The sequence below is a fragment of the Crinia signifera genome, chromosome 19 (genome assembly GCF_055691185.1).
Source record: "Crinia signifera chromosome 19, ASM5569118v1, whole genome shotgun sequence".
NCBI lineage: Eukaryota > Metazoa > Chordata > Amphibia > Anura > Myobatrachidae > Crinia > Crinia signifera.
In genome coordinates, this window is record NC_139226.1 from 133,987,411 (window position 1) to 134,009,309 (window position 21,899).

The 21,899-nt window shown below is 43.0% G+C and overlaps 1 protein-coding gene across 1 annotated transcript in view; it reads right to left on the minus strand.

The window, feature by feature from the left end:
• SLC35E2B (solute carrier family 35 member E2B) overlaps positions 1-21,899 on the minus strand; it is a 62,132-nt gene that overhangs the window by 28,256 nt on the left and 11,977 nt on the right. The window contains exons 2-4 of the mRNA XM_083163416.1: positions 7,681-8,145; positions 4,010-4,145; positions 1,361-1,488 (exon numbers count right to left, since the gene is read on the minus strand). Of these exons, the coding sequence (XP_083019542.1) occupies positions 1,361-1,488; positions 4,010-4,145; positions 7,681-8,002 (586 nt within the window). The 5' untranslated portion in view covers positions 8,003-8,145. The remainder of the gene's footprint in view (positions 1-1,360; positions 1,489-4,009; positions 4,146-7,680; positions 8,146-21,899) is intronic.

Here is a 21,899-nt window from a genome sequence, read left to right on the forward strand (position 1 = left end):
GGCTGCTGCTGGGCTACGCTGCCTGACGGGGACACTATACTAAGTACGCTAGGCTGCCGTTGGGCTACGCTGACAGCGCAGCGTAAGATGCTGCTGTGAAACTACACAAGTACCAACAGTTTTTCTTTTTTTGCTTTTTCAAAACACGACTCAGGAAAGTTTGATTACTTGTCATAGAACAGTTCACTTATTTTGTGACCATGTCGACTTCTGCCGACAAGGACACAACAAAAAAAGTGAAAAATTCAAGTCGATATTTCCCATGTCGACCATTAGTGGTCGGACCTAATGACCCATACCCCAGTAAAAGGACTACCCCTTGAAAATCAGATAGTGATATGATAATTGTTTTACCTCCAAGCATCTACATAATAGTCTTAGGGGGTATTCAATTAAGTTTAGCCGAATAGAAGGGGCGTTTCCCATGCGGAGCATTCATTTATGGGAGACTTTGCTAAATTTTCAGTCTTTTTTTTCCGCCGACGCAGATTCACTTTTTCTTTGTCGAATTGGCATTCGTGGAAAATTACTAAAATAACAAGCGAATTTCACCGAAAACGCACGGATCAGCGAGTAGCTTTTTGAATAGTAGAAAAATCATCACTTTGATTGAATAAGCTGTATACAAATTCAACCTAAAAAACTGCAATTAGTGCCATTTTTTGGGCTAGCCAAAAAATTTACTTGAATACCCCCTTATAATACCATATGTTCTAGATAATCACTAGAAACAAAGAAATGATGTCGTATCAGGGTTGCCGACCCTCCCAGAATTACCGGGAGTCTCCCGAAAATGGGGTCCCCCTCGGGGCCCCCCCGGAAGGGTGGGCAACCCTCCAGGAATCAGGGGGACCCCCACTGAGCCCCCCGATCGTGGCATATAAATGCCGCAATCCGCGGGTCTCAGAGGAGGGGCGGAGCTAAAATGTCACTCGTGTCATTTTAGCCCCGCCCCCTCCATGGAGATCAGTGATTTCGACTATTTCCCTAATGGGGGGTGGGGCTTAATGATGTCACACTCAAGCCCCGCCCCCTGAACGGGTAAGGAAACTCTCCTCTCCGGTCTTCTCCCGGAGAGGAGCATTTGAAAGTCGGCAACCCTGTGTCATATGTTTCTACTGTACTTTCTAAACTGCACTGCTCTCTATATTCTGTATTCTCAGGAGTAACGATTCAAAATTTTTTACTTCCATCTTAATTTCATTCTCACTACAGGAAAATATACCATAGTAGACGTCCAAACACAACTAACATAAACCATATATTACAGTACACAAACGGAATACAGTACAAAAGCTCACAATACAAAACAAGGTGAAAAGGGACGAGGGACTTGGAGGCACGGCCAACGAATACTCACCAGTGTACTCTCCTAATATAAGTCTAGACATAATGACTGTAAAAATAGGTGCTGAGCTTTTAACAGTTTCTGCAAAGGAGACAGCCACATTTTTCAAGCTGACCAACCCAAGAACCACAGTGGAAAACCTGGAAAAGTAAAAAACTCAAAATGATCATCAGTTTAAAGAGCATTTATCTTCGATATGTTCTGCAATATGCAACCTTTTCATTAATCTTCAGTATGAAAAATACGCAAACAATTTTAGTGAAACAGGCCTGCAAGGCCTCTGCCGTACACAAGGACATCGGTACTGTGTGTTCCGTTCCTATTACTATGTTACTGTATGAATGATCAAAGGAACTCTAGTCCCTTCTCTGAGAAAAAAAAAATACAAACGCATGCTTATGTGTGTCACCAATTCACAATAAATGGACAGTCTGTATTCACATTCATATTGATACAACAACAACAAAAAAACAACGATGTACTTCTAATGAATTGTAGTTTTCCATTACATAGCCAACGAATCACTAACGCCTTTCACACCGCATCTAAAGGCCCCCATACACTAGGGCGACTTGTCCTTAGGACAAGTCGCCCCTGACTTCCCCCTGAGCTTCCCCTGCTGCTCCCCGGGGGAGCTTGATTAGATTGGCACTTGATGTGCCATTTTTTACATGTGATAAATCGTCTCGATTTATCACATGTAAAAAACCCGGGGAGCAGGGGGGGGGGGGGGGGGGGGCTTCAGAGCAGGGCTGCTGGTGGGAGCAGGGGGGGGGGCTGGGGACGCTGCGGGGGACACAGGCGGCACATAGAGACACAGGCGGCACATAGAGCCGGGCGCTGTCAGTGCTAGAAAAAAAGCCTATACAATGAATGGGCAGCCTGTGATTGGCTGAGCGCTCTCTCAGCCAATTGCTGACTGGCTGAGAGAGCGCTCAGCCAATCACAGGCCGCCCATTCATTGTATGGGCTTTTTTTTTTTATTCAGTGCTAACAGCTCCCGGCTCCCCCTGCCCGGCTCTATGCCGCCTGTGTCCCCCGCAGCGTCCCCAGCCGCTGCGTACCCAGCGTCCCGCAGCGTCCCCAGCCGCTGCATGCCCAGCGTCCCGCAGCGTCCCCCGCTCCCTCCACCGCCGCCCCACTAGGTCCCAAGTCGGGTGGTCGGACGTGCAGCAGGTCCGACCACCCGACGCAGATCCGATGCGCAAGGGACCGCGCATCGGATCTGAGGGGACATCAAAACTAGCCGATTTTGGTCCGATTTCACCCAGATCCGACTGATCTGGCCAAAATCGGCTAGTGTATGGGGGCCTTAAAACCGTGAAAGCTCAATATGAGGTCTCATATGCTTTCATATGTTAGAGACTATGCCGGCCACACATCAGACCAACTTTCCTCTAACCAGCCAACTAGTTGCTTGGATGGAATAAAGATCTGGTGCTGGATGGGAGCTAAGGACAATGAGAAATGTGCTCACAAACCCAGGAAAATGGACAAAAACATTCAGTCAAATTGTTTGAATCAAACAGGTTCAACTACAGTACCGTGTCTGAGCCACAGTTTTTGTCCTTTTCCAGATTTTGGGAGCAAATTTCTGAAGAAAATATTACATTTGCTCCAATCCAGTACCAGATTTTTATCCCATCCAAGCAACTAGTTGGATGGTTGGAGGAAAGTTGGTCTGATGTGTGGCCGGCATAGGGTGCATGATCTCAAACCTTTACCCAGAAAAACAATAGCTCTGCATGTTTATAAGCTTAGGAGGATGTCATATTATTCGATCAATTGATTAAATACTTAAAATATTATTTACAGGGGGGAATTGAATTGCTTTTTTTAGTCAATAACTGCCGACATTTCAGACAGTCAAAAAATCTTCAATTATCGGTCAAATTTACATTCAATCTAGTTAAAGTGTAATTTGAGCTACCACAATCCACTTTTTGGGCAGACTTCTGCTCGCCACCTCGGGATGGTGAGAGTTGACATAGGTTCTTAGTGTTCATTCTAGCACCCGCTATATTTGAAAACCCATGCAGTTCCTCTTCCCTGTCTGGGGTGTCACTGTCTGCTCTGGTGTTTCTAGCACAGGTCTGGTTTGCATATCAGTGCTGATATACAGACCCCACTGTGCTAGAAGCACTACAGCAGACAGTGACACCCCAGGCAGGGAAGAGGAACTGCATGGGTTTTCAAATATGGCGGGTGCTAGAAGGAACACTAGGTTCTTATTGTGGTTCACTTGCAAAGGCAAATTCTCAAATGGACAAAACCATGTGCACTGCAGGTGGGGCAGATGTAACATGTGCAGAGAGAGTTCGATTTGGTGGGGTTTTACTTCAAAGTGAGATCTATATTGCAGTGTAAAAATAAAGCAGCCAGTATTTACCCTGCACAGAAACAAAATAACTCACCCAAATCTAATTCTCTCTGCACATGTTACATCGGCCCACCTGCAGTGCACATGGTTTTATCCATTTGAGAAGGAATTTGCATTTGCGAGTGAACCAGAATAAGGGCCATAATGCGTAACTTGCCCTCATCAGCACAAACAACTGAATAGTAACAGTCACTTTAGATGGGAGCTGTGGGAGTTCTAAACCAATTAAATTCCCCCCACAGAAATGACACCAATAATTCCAACAGTGGCCAAAAGATTACCTCATGATTCCCACAAACAGCATTATCATGATGAAGTTTGGAGGGTAACTGAGGCGTGTTTTGTGCTGGTACAGACAACAGGGAATGAACATCTTGATGCAGCCAATAAAAGTGGTTGTCAACATTTGGACAGCACCTAAAAAAGAAGAGGTACATAAACAAATCTAAAATATCACAGTTTCCAGGTTCCCTGGTGTCCCACAATGTGTACCATCAGCACCTCCAAGAAACAAGAAAGCGGACTTTCATTTTAAGAGCTAAAACTGGTCAGCGAATGTTGAGTTCACATATAATCTCATTTCACTGATCACAATAAAGGCGGGAAAGGCTTAGTATCTGGTTTACCAAGATAAACAAAACCACAGAACATAGGTCATAGTGCATATTTCCTCATACATTGTAAGCTTGCAAGCAGGGCCGTCCTACTGTACCTCGGTGTCTGTCTATTATTACCCAGTTTTGTTTGGTCACTGTTGTACCAAATGATAAAGCACAACAGCACTATATAAGAAACTTCATATTTAATAACTTCATAAAACAGTCAAATATAAAATATACACATTTTCCAGCAATATGATGGAAATGGCATGGAACGAGCATCCTCAGACTGGGTATTGTCCAGTTTAGTAATCCCTTTGCCATGGATGAGTGGGACTCTTCACCTCATCATAAGTACTTACCTAGTACAGGCACATCTCATGGGATCCCATTATTTAGTATTTTACTGACAAGGTTGGATCCCATATGGCCACAGCCTCCCCCCTCTGGCCATTGAAATGTAGAAAGGAAATCTGTTCTGCGTGTCCGTTCTACAAATGTCTTTGGTCCCAAACTTGGTCTTACTTAGAGGGGGACTGATATTCCTTTTAGAACTACGTTGCTGGGGTCATCATCAGACATCTGAGTGCTGAGCTCAGCAGGTGGACTGGGCAAGTCCCCTGTAAAATACACTATGCTGCTCCCTTTATACATGGAAGAGGTGAGATTTGGGTAGAGATTACAGGGGAGTCGAGCCCCTAGAGCGTAATATTATAGAGGTGGTCTTTTACAACTGCTCTATAGTGTATGGGGTGAAGTAATGTTAACAGGGGTCTAAAACCACACCCCATGGGTCTTGCTACATAATGGTTACTAAGATGTATAGTAATATTGTTTTGAAATAGTCATTAATTATTAAAATAAATTATTATTTCAAAAACATTTAGGTACCAGTTACGTTTTTTAACATTGTGGACCACAAGGAGAAAGCTGTAAACATAAAATATATATATTAAAAAAAAAAAAAGACCATTACTTTTCTCAACAAGCCCAGATGACCAATGGTAACTCATCTGCAGCAGGGAAGACAAACAAAAGTGCCATTGTTGTTCTCCCCTTTTTTGTGAAAGAAAGTTACATAATGGGGAAATTAATTCCCTCCATTGCCCGCCCATAACTGTACCTAGAAAGATAAGGGACTTCTCATCTGGAAGAGTAGAGTCCTGTCTTTATATCTAGTCGTTCCCATAGTTTTTATTGCTTGTGATCAAGATGCCCAATATTACCCTCACTACAATACCTTTACATGTTATTATAATATTACAATTTGTACTGTGACGGGCACGGACATATAAAATGGGACTGAGAAAACCTTCAGCAGCAAAGTGGTTAAAAAAAATCCAATCAATCCACTGATTTGGTTTTTGCAGTTTCCCCCTCTTATTGACTGACTCTTGGCTCTGACGTCGCCTTGGTTATCTTTTGAAATCTCTTGGCTGGTCTGTCTCGCAGCCTTTAAGACGTTCCTCTTTCCAAAAATGAGGTATCTTTTTACACAATGCCCTATACAGTTCCTTAAAAGGATCTTTATAAATGTAGACCTATCCTTATATGATGCGTGCGGAAAGCCATACACACGCAGATTTATCTGCAGATCTGTCTGGTTGGAACAAAAACATGGTTATGGATGAGAGCAAATGACAGTTGACCATTTGCTTGGAAATGCTGGAAAACTGTCACTCATCCATAACCATGTTTTTGTTCCAACCAGCCAGATCTGCAGATAAATCTTACTAGTGTATGGGCACCCTTCCACTAAATCTGGTGCCCAAGTGTAGAGTGACATTGGCCTTTAAATGTCATTCTGAAGTGCACATAAAGTTACTTCATAGGCTAGATTTAACTCCGGATAGATTGCATACATTTTGGTCTTCTTGTTCCAAATATTGTCGGCGACTATGGGGGGTATTTAATCATTATAATTTTTTTCCCACCCGCTCTATTTCTGTACCCTTTCCCCATTAAAAATATATATTTGATAGTTCTTTAATAAAATCATTATTGATGTGAAAAAATCACTATCCTGGTTTAAGGCTCAGAAACAGGCATCTCCTGACTAAGTGCATGGCGTTGACAAATAAGCTCTGGGACCTCCTTCTTGGCACTATTAACATTGCCCCTACTGTATGTTAATGTACTTTTAACATCACAGACAAAAAGAGCTCATTTCTAGAACAGCAACCCCTTCCGGTTTATCTGGTTATGTTGGTCTGAGTGTTCAGCATTCCTTCCCAAGTTGAAAGTCAGAGTAATTACATTACACTGTAGGATGGGATCTTTAACAAACATCTCCACTTCTTTTCATGTACAGCCATGAGACACAAATCAGAATGAGATTGGTTCTAAATCCTGGTGGTTGGAATCCCGGCATTCAAAATCCCGATGCCGGAATCCCGACCGCCGAAATCCCAACAAGGGGAGGGCGTGGATCGCCCCCCCCCCCCCCCCCCCTGCGGGCCCGGTGCATTGCTACGCTCGGCACACTAATTTATTCTCCCTCTATGGGTGTCGTGGACACCCACGGGGGGAGAAAGTGCCGGGATTTTGGCGTCATTAGCCCGATATCGGGATCCCGACTGGCCGGACAGCATGGTGAGCACAACAAAGCCCCTTGCGGGCTCGCTGTACTCTCCATGCTGCGGGCACGGTGGCTCGCTGCGCTCGCCACCTATTCTATTCTCCCTCTATGGGGGTCGTGGATCCCCATGAGGGAAAATAGCCGGTGGGTGTCGGGAACCCGGCTGTCGGTGTTTTGACAGTCGGGATCCCGACGTCGGGTAAATGCTGGTCGGGATCCCATCTGGCACCCCATTAGCCATCCCAGCCCCGAGTTGTCAGGACATGTGTTAATAGCGATCTCCGGCATTACAGCTTTATTTTGGAAAATGACCATGTTAGTAAAAGGAGTGTCCTATTGCCTATATTTTAGAATTAACAAAAAAACCTGAAAAGTACTGTATAGTGGTACAAACGACACATAATGACTGCGCACAATTATCTAATCTGTAAATAAATCTGGGTGCATTTTTCATATTCATTAAAACTTCCATACAAGATTATCATGGGATGCAGTCAGTTTCCCGGCGGTCAAAATCCTGACCGCCGCAATGCCGGCACTTTGTCCCTCTGTGGGTGTCCACGACACCCATAGAGGGAAAATAAATGAGTGTGCCGAGCATAGCGAGGCACCGGGCCCGCTACGTGGGGAGCGATCCACGTCCTCCTTTATTATCCCTCATCATTAGCAAGCGCCGAGTACCCATTTTGCTTATAGCAAACCCTTCCAGTAAATTCCCATCTTAGTATAAATTTCCCCCGATGTTTCTTAGAGAGAGAATTCTGATAAACCTTACCCAACATGCTCGGCTCCCCCTCCAGCAAGGTGAGGATATATTTATTGAGAAATAGAGTACAGAAGCTGAAGAAAAACCACAGTGAGAGGTAGGTGAGCGCTCGAGAGTTGCAAACTCCTCGGTCTGACTCGATAATCGTGGTCTCGGTGATGGTGATCTGCAGCACATTCTCCTCCGGAACGCTATCACTGCGTGTGATTACAATCTTCTCCGCTCGATGGGGGAACAGAGTTGCAGCATGAAATGGTGTTTTCCCCTTCAGCTTATCCGGAGATAAGAGGGCTTTAGAGTCCTCTGGGGCTTGTGAGTTACCAGACGGCATCTTGATAGTCACAACGTGGCTATGTGTTTCATCTGTAAATTCACAGCTCCCGGGAGGCACCGCTCAGTTCAGGTTTATTCGTTCTCCAGCGGCTCCCATGGTATCACCCTTTGATGAGTGCTTTATAAACTATGCTTCGCACCCTAAAAGGGAAGGGAAAAAATGGTTATAGTATTTAACACAAATATATATATATTAGACAGTGGATAACATTATAAAGCCAAAGAAGAAGAGCTAGGGGGCAGGGAAAACCTGCTAAGAATGTGAGGAACAAAGGACGCACGTTTCAAATTCCATTCATCTTCCCTGCCTGGGGTGTCACACTCTTCTGTGATGCTTCTAGCACAGTGGTCTGTATTTCAGCACTGATGTGCCAATCAGACCTGTGCTAGAAGCACACAGTACAGAGCAACACCCCAGGCAGTGAAGAGGAACTGCATCGGTTTTGGAAGATTCAGGGTTATTATTGTTATTATTATCGTTTATTTATATGGCGCCACAAAGGTTCTGCGGTGCCTAACAATACACAAATGACCGAAAACCGATAACGAATTACAGTACAAGACAGTTTAGGACAAGTACATGGTTAATATGGATAGTTACATCAGGGGACAGGACACTGAAGCAATCATCAGGGTGGCAGATATTAATTTATTCTAAAAAAGGCACATGAGGAGAGGAGGGCCCTGCCCGTGAGAGCTTACATTCTAAAGGGGAGGGTTAGACAGAAGGGGGTTATAGAATATTAACACTATATATAGTGTTCATTCTAGCACCCGCTATCTTTGAAAACGCATGCAGTTCCTCTTCCCTGCCTGGGGTGGCACTGTCTGCTGTGTTGTTTCTAGCACAGGTCTGGTTTGCATATCAGTGTTGATATACAGCCCACACTGTGCTAGAAGCACTACAGCAGACAGTGACACCCCAGGCAGGGGTGTCATATTAGGCATATTGATATTCTTAAAAAAAAATAAGGATCAAATATGGTTCGAGGTAACATGTTTAAAAAAGGGAAAGACTAGATGGGCCAAGTGGTTCTTATCTGCCGTCAAATTCTATGTTTCTACATTATAGAATGTTTCTATATACATTATAGCTATGTTTCTATAGCGTTGAGCCCATTAATTTCCTGTTGCATCTGGTTATATATCACTGTCTTGTTTGTATTGTATAATACAGAGGAAACCAACCACAACCTACCATACAAGCTTCAAATGAATTCTGGTTTGTGAACAGCACAGCGATTAACACTGCTATCTTGCTAATAATACTAATCTTTTTATGGCTGTACAACAAAAAATACTCAGAAAGAGCGCTGTTGGCAAACACAGAATATACGTTAAAAGCCGCCCACTAGTAATTACTATAGATGGGGAGCTGGGAAAGAGTTGACACTAACATGGTCAATGAGACACATACGACTCATACAGCTGAGGTTGCAAAGCATGATGGGAGGACAGATGAACAGCTTTAGTTACTGCCCACTGAAATGTGCCGATAGTGTAATTCAGAGATAAATTCATGTATACAGCATTTTTACAAAGGTTAACGGTTTAAAAATTATCCTTAGCTGCATCATGTTTCGGGGTTCCCTCCGTCCCAGGTGGTGACCCCCATAGTGTTAGGGACCTGCTCGAGAAGAGGTGACCTGGACGATTGTTTTTTTTTTAATATATATAACTGTCAGTGCTGCTGCTGCTGCTGCAGTGTCATAGAGTGATAGATAGTGATAGATAGTGAGAGATAGAGAGATAGAGAGAGATAGTGACAGAGAGTGATAGAGAGTGCTATATTTTGTGTCTGCTACCCCCCCTTTTTGGGGGTGCAGGTTTTTTTTTTATATATATAACTGTCAGTGCTGCTGCTGCAGTGTCATAGAGTGATAGATAGTGATAGATAGTGAGAGATAGAGAGAGATAGAGAGAGATAGTGACAGAGTGATAGAGAGTTCTATATTTTGTGTCTGCTATCCCCCCTTTTTGGGGGTGCAGGGTTTTTTTTATATATATAACTGTCAGTGCTGCTGCTGCAGTGTCATAGAGTGATAGATAGTGATAGATAGTGAGAGATAGTGACAGAGAGTGATAGTGAGTGCTATATTTTGTGTCTGCTACCCCCCCTTTTGTGCTGATCAGTATATCTGTGCTGATAAGCAACTTTTTGGGGGTGCAGGGTTTTTTTTTTTTATATATACCTGTCAGTTGCTGCCAGTTGCACCAAAGGTTGTGCACCTGCTGCCCCTCACGTAATCAGTCGCATCAGTGATCACCTTTTTTTTTTTTTTTTGAGGGTGCTGTGGGGTCTTTTTTTAAATTTTTTTTTTTACACACACTGTGATTTTGTGGGTGTCCTGTGGCCACTGTGCGCTGATCAGTGACGTACATCACTGATCAGCTTTTTCGGCACAGGGTTGATCTATTTTTTTTTTTTTTTGATCAAATTCCTGTTGCCTTTGAGCGCTGTTCAGTGACGGACGTTACTGACCAACATCTGTGCTCAATTTTTGGCGCAGGACCTGTTTTTTTTTTTTTTTGCACTACATACACACTACACACTACATACCCCCCCGGATTGAAATAAAGTTTGTACCCCCCCTACACTATACACGTGTTGAAACATTTCACTACCAGAAACACAAAAATAAAAATGGCATCCCAAATGTCATCCCAGTCATCCAGAAGAATGTATTCAGCGGAGGAGGCATATGCCATGCTTGCCTCTGACTCTGACACAGCCAGTGAGGCAAGCGGGGAATTTGAAGGATTCATCTTAAGCTCCTCTTCCTCCTCTAGTGATGAGGGACCCCTCAAAGACGCCCCCGTAGAGCAGCTGAGACCCCCCCCCCAATAATTGATCTCGTATGGACCCCACCACCAGACAATTTTGAGCCCCAGGTTCCTGAGTTTTTGGCCATCCCAGGAATCCAATTTGATTCCACAGGTCTCAGAGAAATTGACTTTTTCAAATTATTTTTCTCTGATGATTTTATAAATTTAATGGTGGACCAAACTAATTTATATGCCCAGCAGTTTATTGCTCAAAACCCCACGTCATCATTTGCTAGGTGGACCCCTGTAGATGCAGTAGAGATGATGACGTTTTGGGGTCTGGTGTTTCATATGGGCATAGTAAAAAAGCCAGAAATTAGGCAATATTGGAGTACAGATGTTCTGTACAGCACCCCACTTTACCGTATGGCCATGACCCGGACTCGTTTTGTGTTAATCCTTAAATTTTTGCATTACAACGATAATGCACAGTGCCCACCCAGAGATGATCCCACCTTTGACCGGCTATTCAAAGTCAGGCCGGTCATTGATCATTTCAGTGCCAAATTTGAAGAGATGTACATCCCAGATAAATTCATTTGCATAGACGAGTCCCTTATACATTTTAAAGGAAGGGTTAAATTCCGCCAGTACCTTCCCAATAAGAGGGCAAGGTATGGCATAAAAATATATAAGCTGTGTGAAAGCACCTCAGGGTACACTCACAGGTTTAGGGTATATGAAGGGAAGGATTCAAGAATTGAACCGCCAGAATGCCCCCCCTCCTTCGTAGGTGTAAGTGGAAAAATTGTCTGGGATTTAGTGCACCCCTTCCTGGATAAAGGTTATCACCTCTATGTGGATAACTTTTACACTAGCATCCCCCTGTTTAAGGCCCTTGGTTCAAGAGGTACAGCAGCTTGCGGTACTGTGCGCAAGAACCAAAGAGGCCTCCCAAAAACGCACATTGCCCAAGTAATGAGAAGGGGTGAAAGCAGGGCACAATCCACCGAAAATATGTTGTTGGTCAAATATAAGGACAAGAGGGATGTCCTTATACTGACAACAATTCACGGAGACAGTACCACCTCCGTCCCTGTACGAGGTACCAGTACCCACACCTCAAAACCTAATTGTATCCTGGATTACAATAAGTACATGGGCGGAGTGGATCTTTCAGATCAGGTACTGAAGCCGTACAGCGCCCTGCGGAAAACAAAAATCTGGTACAAGAAGCTGGCCGTGTATATCATCCAGATGGCACTGTATAACGCTTACGTGCTATTCCGTTCTACCAGCCAGAGGGGGACATTTATGCACTTTCAAGAGGAAGTCATAAAGAGCCTAATATTTGGGAACCAGCAGGCAGAGGGCCCCAGTACTTCTAGTACTGGCCCCCGTATTGTACCAGGGCAGCATTTTCCTGATGAAATCCCCTCCACTGGAAAAAAGGGCAGGACACAAAAAAGGTGCAAAGTTTGCTATAAAAAGGGAATAAGAAAGCAAACTATTTTCCAGTGTGACACTTGCCCCGACAAACCCGGCCTATGTATAAAGGAGTGTTTTAAAATATACCACACATCTATGGATTATTAGGTTCATCATTTCACCGTGCTTCGGGGGTCTTGCTAATGCCACATAGCACCCACCATTCATTCCACCAGAATCTGAGCCGCAAAATCCAAAAATCACTCCTTCCCTTCTGAGTCCTGCCATGCACCCAACTGGTATTTTTTGGTCACATGTGAGGCATTGCCGTACTCGGGAGAAATTGGGGCACAGATTTTGGGGTGCTTTTTCTCCTTCATACCTTATGAAAATGAAAAATTTTGAGCCAGAACTGCATTTTTGTGTACAAAAATGTAATTTTTCATTTGCACAGCCCAGTTGTATCAAAATTGGTGAAACCCCTGGGGGTTTGAAATGTACACTATACCCCTAGATGAATTCCCTGAGGGGTGTAGTTTGCAAAATGGGGTCACTTGTGGGGGGGTTCCACTGTATTGGTGCTTTGGGGGTCTTGCTAATGCGACATAGCACCCACCAAAATTCCACCAGAATCTGAGCTGCAAAATCCAAAAATCACTCCTTCCCTTCTGAGTCCTGCCATGCACCCAAATGGTATTTTTTGGTCACATGTGAGGCATTGCCGTACTCGGGAGAAATTGGGGCACAGATTTTGGGGTGCTTTGTCTCCTTCATTCCTTGTGAAAATGAAAAATTTTGAGCCAGAACTGCATTTTTGTGTAAAAAATTGTAATTTTTCATTTTCACTGCCCAGTTGTACCACAATTGGTGAAACCCCTGGGGGTTTGAAATGTACATTATACCCCTAGATGAATTCCCTGAGGGGTGTAGTTTGCAAAATGGGGTCACTTGTGGGGGGGTTCCTAACTTTTAGCATCTTATGGTGCCTAAAAAATAATCTCATAAAAAGGAGGCTCCAAAATCAAGTAGGTGCTCCTTCTATTATGAAGCCTGTGGTTTGGTCAACGTGCACACTAGGGCCACATATAGGATATTTATGAAAACAAAAGAATTGGGGGAATCAATTTTTAGTCACATTTCTCTAGTAAAATCTACTGTGTTCCTTAGAAAAATGTATTAAAATTGCAAATCTGCAAAAAAAATGAAATTTTGAAACTTCACCTACACTTTGTTTTAATTCCTGTGAAACACCTAAAGGGTTAACAAACTTCCAAAATGCTGTTTTGAATACTGTGAGGGGTGCAGTTTTTGAAATGGCATCATTTATGGGGGTGTCTCACATCCAAGTCCCTCAAAGTCACATCAGAACTGAACTGGTCCCTAAAAAAATCAGTGTTTGAAATTTTCTTGAAAATTTGAGAATTTGCTATTCATATTTTAAGCCTCCTAGTGTCCAAAAAAATTAAAAGGAGGTTGAAATAATGATGGCAACATAAAGTAGACATATGGTCTATGTTAGTTAATAACTATTTTGAGTGGTATGATTATTTGTCTCACAAGCAGAAAATTTAACATTTTGAAAATTGCAAAATTTTCCATTTTTTTTACGACATTTTGGTATTTTTCACAAAAAAACACAGACTGTATCGACCCAAATTTACCACTAACTTGAAGTACAATGTGTCACGAGAAAACAATCTCAAAATCACTGGGATAAGTAAAAGCAAAAAAAAGTTATCCCCACTTAAGTGATACCTGTCAGATTTGAAAAAAAGGGCTCTGTCAGGAAGGCAAAAACAGGCTGCGGCGGGAAGGGGTTAATGCACATTGGGGGTATTTCTGCGTTGGGCACAAAGAAATAAAGATAGTAACTTTGCAACTGGATCAAACCAGGCATACATTTATTTATTTTGCATGCAGGGTAAATACTGGATGCTTTTACATGTTGCTAACAAATTCTGGACAGCTTTATGCTTACACTGAAGTTGTCCCAGCATGCAGTGCATCATGTTTTTGCCATGACCAAAGTCACATTCCCAAACAGCACACTGCTTTGAGGGGGAAATCCTCTGAAACAGAGTATCCCTCCAGGGGGGTTGTTCCCAAGCACGTCACCGCTCCAGGGAAAAATGCTCCCAAACAGCACACCGATACATGTCCAAGATATACAAACAGGAAAATGACATTCTTATGCTGGCTACACACTATAAATCCCCGTACACACTAGCAAACTAATGACAGCGCCAATAAAGTTATCTATATCGGTGGTGCCGCTGGTCAAACGAGACGGTTACAGACCTCGTTCCGTGACATCACCAGGTCCCCTGCAGTCCATGCCGTTATTGTGGGGAAAGGGAATGGAGAAACACTTCTGCACTAGTGTTTATATGGAATTCATTTAAATATATATAATAATAATAAATGTTCGGATAAATTGTTCAAATCAAATGAAGTTAACCAATTTGTTTGAACGTCTATTTTTACAGTCTGAGAATTTCATTTGCACCATACATTACCAGATTTTCGTTCCAACCAAATAGTTTGGACAGATCATTTTAGATTGTGAATCCGGCTTAAGTCAATCATGTACAAAACCCCAAAACTTGTAGATTAAATGACATAAGGGTTTCTGTATGACTGCATCATACCTGGTTACTATTTTATCATTCTGTGATCATCACTAATATACTGTAAGTAGTTTTTCTGAAGTGTACCCCTCTGCTAAATTAGAATCATTATAAAGGCTAAATTAATGCAAATAAATAGCAACCATATAGTTTAATCAAACATTAAAAAAAACAATCTTCTTTGTTACAGATGACCACTGGAAACCCCAGCGGAGGGGACAAACAAGAACAGTCACTATCAGGATGAGTCTGGACTGTCAGAGTACACTGATCAGACATGGAAATTACCATATGTTACAAAGCATTCATCGGTCGCCTAGAAAACATTTCCGATCACATCAAATATAAAGTGCACTTCACACCAATAAATAAAAACTTGCCTTAAATGAAGTGTTCTGTGGACACCAATTGCATTTCTATGCAGCTACTGCTGTTTAATCTGCGCATTGCTGCCACGTTTTACAGTAGAATCAGAGCCACCGCAAACTCTGCCAAGTCTTACAAGTATTCTGTAGTTTGTAATTTAGGAAACGGGATGCAGGTCTTAATCCTCCCGGTAAGCAATCAAGCCCACACATGCTTGTATCATAGGCAGCACAATGATTTTAGAATTGGCATATGGCAAAACAACAAGAAAGCAACCTAAAAAGTAACTAAACACGATAAGCTGTAGCTCTCGGCTAAGTGTGCAACAAGTTTAACTGTGATATTATAAACTAACAGACGGCCTGATTTATCAATGTCCCTCCAAGCTCACCTGTGCCAGCACTCAGTCTGTGGTCACAGCGCTATTAAGACAATAACCAAGTAACAGACTCGACTGTTCCCTGACAAGCCAAGATCACATCACTTTACTTAGCAAGGAAAGCCCAAATCCCATGCCAGAATTATGATGTGCACTCCCGCAATGTAAACATCCATCACACACACACAAATACACACAGCTAAATCACGGTTCATAAGACTACTCTTATTAAAAGTATTTTACTACTGAGTTATACATATACTAGTAAGCCCGTTTGAAGCAAATGCTTCGAAAGCTAGTCTGCTAATGTGTGATTGCCTCTGTGTTTGTGCATGTGTGAGAGAGAAAGATGTAATTTCACCCGCTGCCAACAGATGGCAGTGTTTCCGAGACACACAGACACTAGACATAGTGTTCCCGCTAGGCTGTTTTAGCAGTGCCCTGTCCTATTTTTAAAGGGCAAATCACGCCCTGCACTTTTAGCAGTGCCTTGCTAAAACAGCTGGCCCAGGCCTGTCCGTCCCCTCCGCCGTGTGCAGTGTCACTGTCAATGCAAGCAGGGAGAGCTTGGGGGAAGGAAGGAAGCCCAGCATCTCCGTAGGTGCTGGGCCCACACCAAACAGTGACGGTGATGGCTGGGCCTGCCCCTGACATCAAAAGGCCTGCTCACATTAATGGTGAGCACACTGCCCCACCACCCCCCAATACAGGGACTTCAGCGGCCGGAGGGGGGCACGACCTGTGGGAGATGGGGTAGCAGCGGCTGTTCTGAGCCAGCTGGAATAGCTGACAGCCACACTCAGCAGGGGGAATCAGCGGCGAGTCAGTGCGGCAGGGGGTACCTGGAAGAGCTGACAGCCGCTGTTAACAGCAACTGTCAGCTCTTACGAATGCCCCACCACTCAGAGACTGCTATGCCCCAACACGGGTGCCAATCCTGTAGATACAGGCCTTGCACATATGGGTATTTGTGTACACCTATATAATCATTACTTATATATCTAAACACCAACTAGTTAGCTGTAATTTCAAAGGTATCATAAATAGCATCTCTCTATAGTACCCATATACCCAGGGAAATCGAATCCACTTTGAGGACGTATGCCTCCAATGGCAGCATGTACATCAGTATTATATTTATAATATACATTATTATATACACAATAAATATATTTTCTATATTTAATTTTGGTATACTACTTCCACTGTTGTGTAGACATTTACAAGTATTCTGCTTGTCCTTTTTTTTCTTTTACTTTCTTTTATTGAAGCGCTTTACAAAAAAGCATTAATTACAATTAGTTTATACACACGTTACAAATTACAAACACAGGATAAAAAGAAAAAAAGAGAAAAAACAAAAATAATCGATCAAGTGTCACTGCATGGCATGGGGGTTCCGGTTATATATTTCCATTCAATTTCCCCACAACTTGGTAAACCCAATCTCAACCCTTGGCATTATTTATTCCTCACCCGAAAAAGATCGGTGGGTCTTGTGCATTCATACGTGTTTCGTACCAACATGTGTTCCAAAAGCATTTCCAAATCTGATCTTTTAAAGTATTGGGTTGAGTATTAATATAAAACTTTCCCATGTGTTGAAAAATGTCCCAGTATCTATGTCTTTTTTCAGGGATGCTTCTAGCCATTCCATCTTAAATACATGATGTAATTTATTTTATCTGCTTGTCCTTTTAATGTATTTTCCCTTCATGAGCTGTAACTCTGCTCTAACAGGGGATATATAACATACACTGTAGATAGATACACTTTCACCTTATCCTAGTATGCTACTACCATAGGCTGACGTCCGTGTCAATCAAAAAATGGGAATCCTCATTGGACAGCATAACCTTACAGACAGACCGGGGGAATCCCACAGATACGCGTCATTGTGAACAAGTAGTAGCGAAACACGTGTCATGTACACCTCTGACACTCCCCCCTTCGATCACGATGCAGCTCCTCCTTCCAGCCATGACCCAGTGTCTCCGGCTCAACTCCTCCAGACGCTCCGGCACTGTCCCATCGTGGGTGCCGCCAAGAGTGTGATTCAACCCAACTCCCCGCCGGTCAGATAAGACTGCACGGCGGTCGGGACCCAATGACCATTGGCTGACCCTGCACTACCTGCTGCGGCTGCCACGATCGGTATCCACTCCAGTTTCCTGCAGGTCACTTTACACTGTGCCGCAACATGGGCACACCAGCAGTACTACAGGCAATCTGAGAATATAATTATCATCGTCAATGTGAATGTGTCTCTCTCAGCTGATGATAATTACTATGTTATTATGTCTACATATCACTGTATATTCTGTAGTTGCCTAATAACAAATAGATTCTAACCTAGCAGGAAGTGTTGAATTAACCCATCCTTTGCCGGTCTAAACTGAGGAGCCACATACGGCACACATTACTGTGTATGTCTCACAAGGATATTGAGCACTGTTTTTGAGAATATTATCCCTCGAGTACGGACTGGTGCTCAGTGACATTAGTGCTGACACCACTTGTACGACTCCTTATTGGAGACCTGGGTACATTTTTTCATATTCCAAAGTCTCTCTTTCCTGGTGGGCAATTCGTTGACCCTTACTCTCATCCACCATTCGATACCTATGGTAGATGGTGGATAGTAGAAGGGGGGTGCTCAGATACCCATCCACCTTTTCTTAGCACTATTTTTCTATGACTCTCATCTGCCGTGCTATTCCTGACCTTCTCTGCAATGCAAATTAGCAACTGGGAGGCGGAAATTATACAGGACAAAAAGCAGAAGCACGCCTTGGCTCCTTACTAAGGACAGTGGTGTACTCTCATCCAATAGTAAAATTACTGCCACGCATCACTGATCCGCCTGAATTCCATTCCGAACTCAGAAGCTAAGCAGTGACTGGGCGGGCCAGTACCTGTCTGGGTGACCAACAGGGAATACCCGGAGCTGTAACAGACTCAGACAGCAGATACACCTCTGTCTGGCTGAGGGAGCCCTTTCCCTGATAATCCCAATCCCCCTCTTCCATCTACCCTCTGTTACCCGGTACCAGGATTACCATTGAACAACCAAGAGGACTGCATTATATGATGCATTTGACGTAAGGGATTTATACTGTATTGAACTAGCAGGGGACTCCGTGTCATGCGTCATTTAACATCATACTCACTTCATGGTCAAAACAATGTTATTCTTGTGGTTATTATGATCAATTAATTTTCTGTGAACACCATTATACGTGACTTACTGAGTAATTGTCTTTCTTGATTACTTCGCTCTCGAACATAACACTGTGACAGTTTTATTTTCTATTTCTTGCGACTTACTTTATGAATGAACCTCGCTACGCGCACCACTATTTTAGCTAAACTACTCAATAAAAGTTATGTTTTAAAATTCTTCAAATTACCGTTTGTAAACCTTTTTTGTGTTCTTCCTTTTTTTGTCACCTTTGTAACTTACTTTTTAAGGTTTGCACAATTTGGGTGCACCACTCACCAGACACCGCAGATCATTTTAGTGTAAGCGGTATTTACGTTGGTACAGTAAATTACTAATTATTATCACCAACATTACCCTGCCAGTGCCAATCCCAACCCATATTGTATACTCAGAGACCTCAGCGGTGTGTCAGCCTGGTACCATCCTCTCTGCGGAGAGTGGCTCAGCAGGGCCGGACTGGCATCTGCTCTGACTGGTGCTCTGCGGCACCATCCACCAATTGGAGCACGGGTGCCAGAATCCGGGATCAGTGATTAGCTACCAGGCTCACGAGCTAGCTCCGTATCTCAAATGGCAACTGGGTCAGTGGTGGGAGAAGAACGATCAGCATGGCCCTACTGGTGGTATATTGCCTAGGACGCTACTTCGGGTATTTTGTCCAGGGCGCTACTGTGTGTGTGGCGCTACTGTGTGTGTGGGAGGGGGGGGGCGGTGTTTATAAATTTGTTGCCAGTTTGAAGTGCCCTCCTAATTAAAAAAATGTCAGCACCCTGCCATAAAAAAAAAATCCTAGAGGGAACACCAAGACATACTGTACAGTATATATAGAGATGATAAAACATTAAAATGGCAACTAAATCAAGCATTAGTTTTCACTGCAATACTGAATGCTGAGAATTAGCCTAGGAGAACCATGATAAAAACCTCAAACATATGTATTATAAATGCATGGTGAGGAAAATATACAGGTCCTCATACTTAGTACACTAGTTTTAGTTACTTGTGTGTCAGTGAACACTTTTTGTTCTGGTGCAGCCCCAAAACCGTATCATTTTTGGACACAACTACCAAATGTGATGGAAGGCACAGTGACTTAAGCACTGGTTGGTGGTGTGAGGACACATTCAGGGTACTGATTTAGGGACTAAGGAGTATATGTAATAGTGTCCGCTTTAGCCGGCGGTGTGGGGTGATGGCTGAACGTGTATGTTTTTTTACTTAGCGGAACCGTGCCTTGTAAACAATTAATGTCACGATTCGGCCAGCATCATCAGCAAAGCCGGGACGCTATTACAGATGTACCTAGGCATCACTAGAAGGTAATTTATACTATTTGTCTGTTACAAATATATGCCTGGTGGAACAGATCTCTTACTCACCAATTTAGGGAGCTATAATAAAATGTAACAAGGTTCACATCCTGGTGACCTAAAACTTGTTTCCGAACCACGAGACAAAAATAAACTAATAAGTGATTTGTTTATTTAATAACAAACATGGAGTGTCCTCAAATTTTCCCCAATGAAGGTTATGTGAATATCGGTTTGGTATACCTTCTTCACTAGGCTTAGCATACAGTTATGCATATGCCCACACTGACGCATTACAGTATTTGTGAGCATGGCCACCGCTATATGTCCGTAAAGAAACTGCTAAAGCAACAGGGATGGCAAATAAGGACACGTGTTAACTCGAAAAATGACCTGTTGTAATGCTTGGGGCAGTTTTATCTGCAATTATGTATTGCTGGCAATCCAATTACAGCCTATTTTTATTACTTGTTTATGTAGAAAAACCAACAGGGTCGGTGAGAAGTTAATGAAGCTATGTGATAATGGCGGCAATCACGAAAATGTGTAAAAATAGCGTAAAAGTTTTTTGCAGGACCCCAATAAAGGCTGGTATTGGGCTGTCTTCTGGGCTATTTAGATAGCCCTAGGGGTCAAGCTTGTGGTAAATTACCGTAGGATATGGATTTCCCCCAATATGTTTTGAACTACTATGAAAAGTAATAGTCTAACCTAATTTTGCAGATTTAAAGTGGTGAGAAAATGGTGTAAATTCCAGGAAAGAGTACAATCTGCAAATATATTAAGGTTCAAAAACTGGAGATAAAAGAATTCAACGCAACTTGAAAATAAACCGTGATTTATTATGTTAAATGGGTTTCTGTGGTATATACACATGAGAAGACCCTGTATGTACAGTAAAAAAAAAAAGAAAAAAAAAAGCTATTTCACTGGAACTAGAGCAAACCTTCTGGAATTCGAAGAAACACGTTCACTCCTGTATATGATGGTACGCGCTCACTCCTGTATATGATGGTACGCGCTCACTCCTGTATATGATGGTACGCGCTCACTCCTGTATATGATGGTACGCGCTCACTCCTGTATATGATGGTATGCGCTCACTCCTGTATAGGATGGCACGCACTCACTCCTGTATATGATGGTACGCGCTCACTCCTGTATATGATGGTACGCGCTCACTCCTGTATATGATGGTATGCGCTCACTCCTGTATATGATGGTATATGCAGTATTTAGTATGTGGGAGAAGGTGGGGTCAATGAGTGGGAAATTTGTATGCTAACAAAAAGGAAGCTGCTTCTTTCCATGGGCCAACAAGGTGTGGGAGTTGTCTACATTGGGGTGATTCGATTGTTTTCCCAGGCAGATGTTGCCAGCTAGCAGCTAGCAAGTATGTATTCTGCTCACACCCTCCTGAGCATTGGTCAGACATAACAGCAAATTACCGGGTGAAGCAGTTTTACCCAGTAATGTGACCCAGTAACCTGTGTCGTCAACCAGGGATTTGTGACCCGGGTAGACCCTTTCACATTACACAAATAACCCGTGTTTTCATCAAATTACTGGGTTGACAGCTATTGACCCGGTAATTTGCTGCTATGTGTGAAAGGGGGTCAGACTGCACCCAGCAAAAAGTACTGTAACCATTGCTAAACGGACTTTGTTGACCTTATCATGAATTTAATAACTGTACTGTACTGTCTAAGCAGCAAAAAGTTTGTGATACATATACTGCTTGGCGACTCAGGAAATTTCCATTTAACCAAGGGGCGCTGTTTGAATGAAGACTGTGG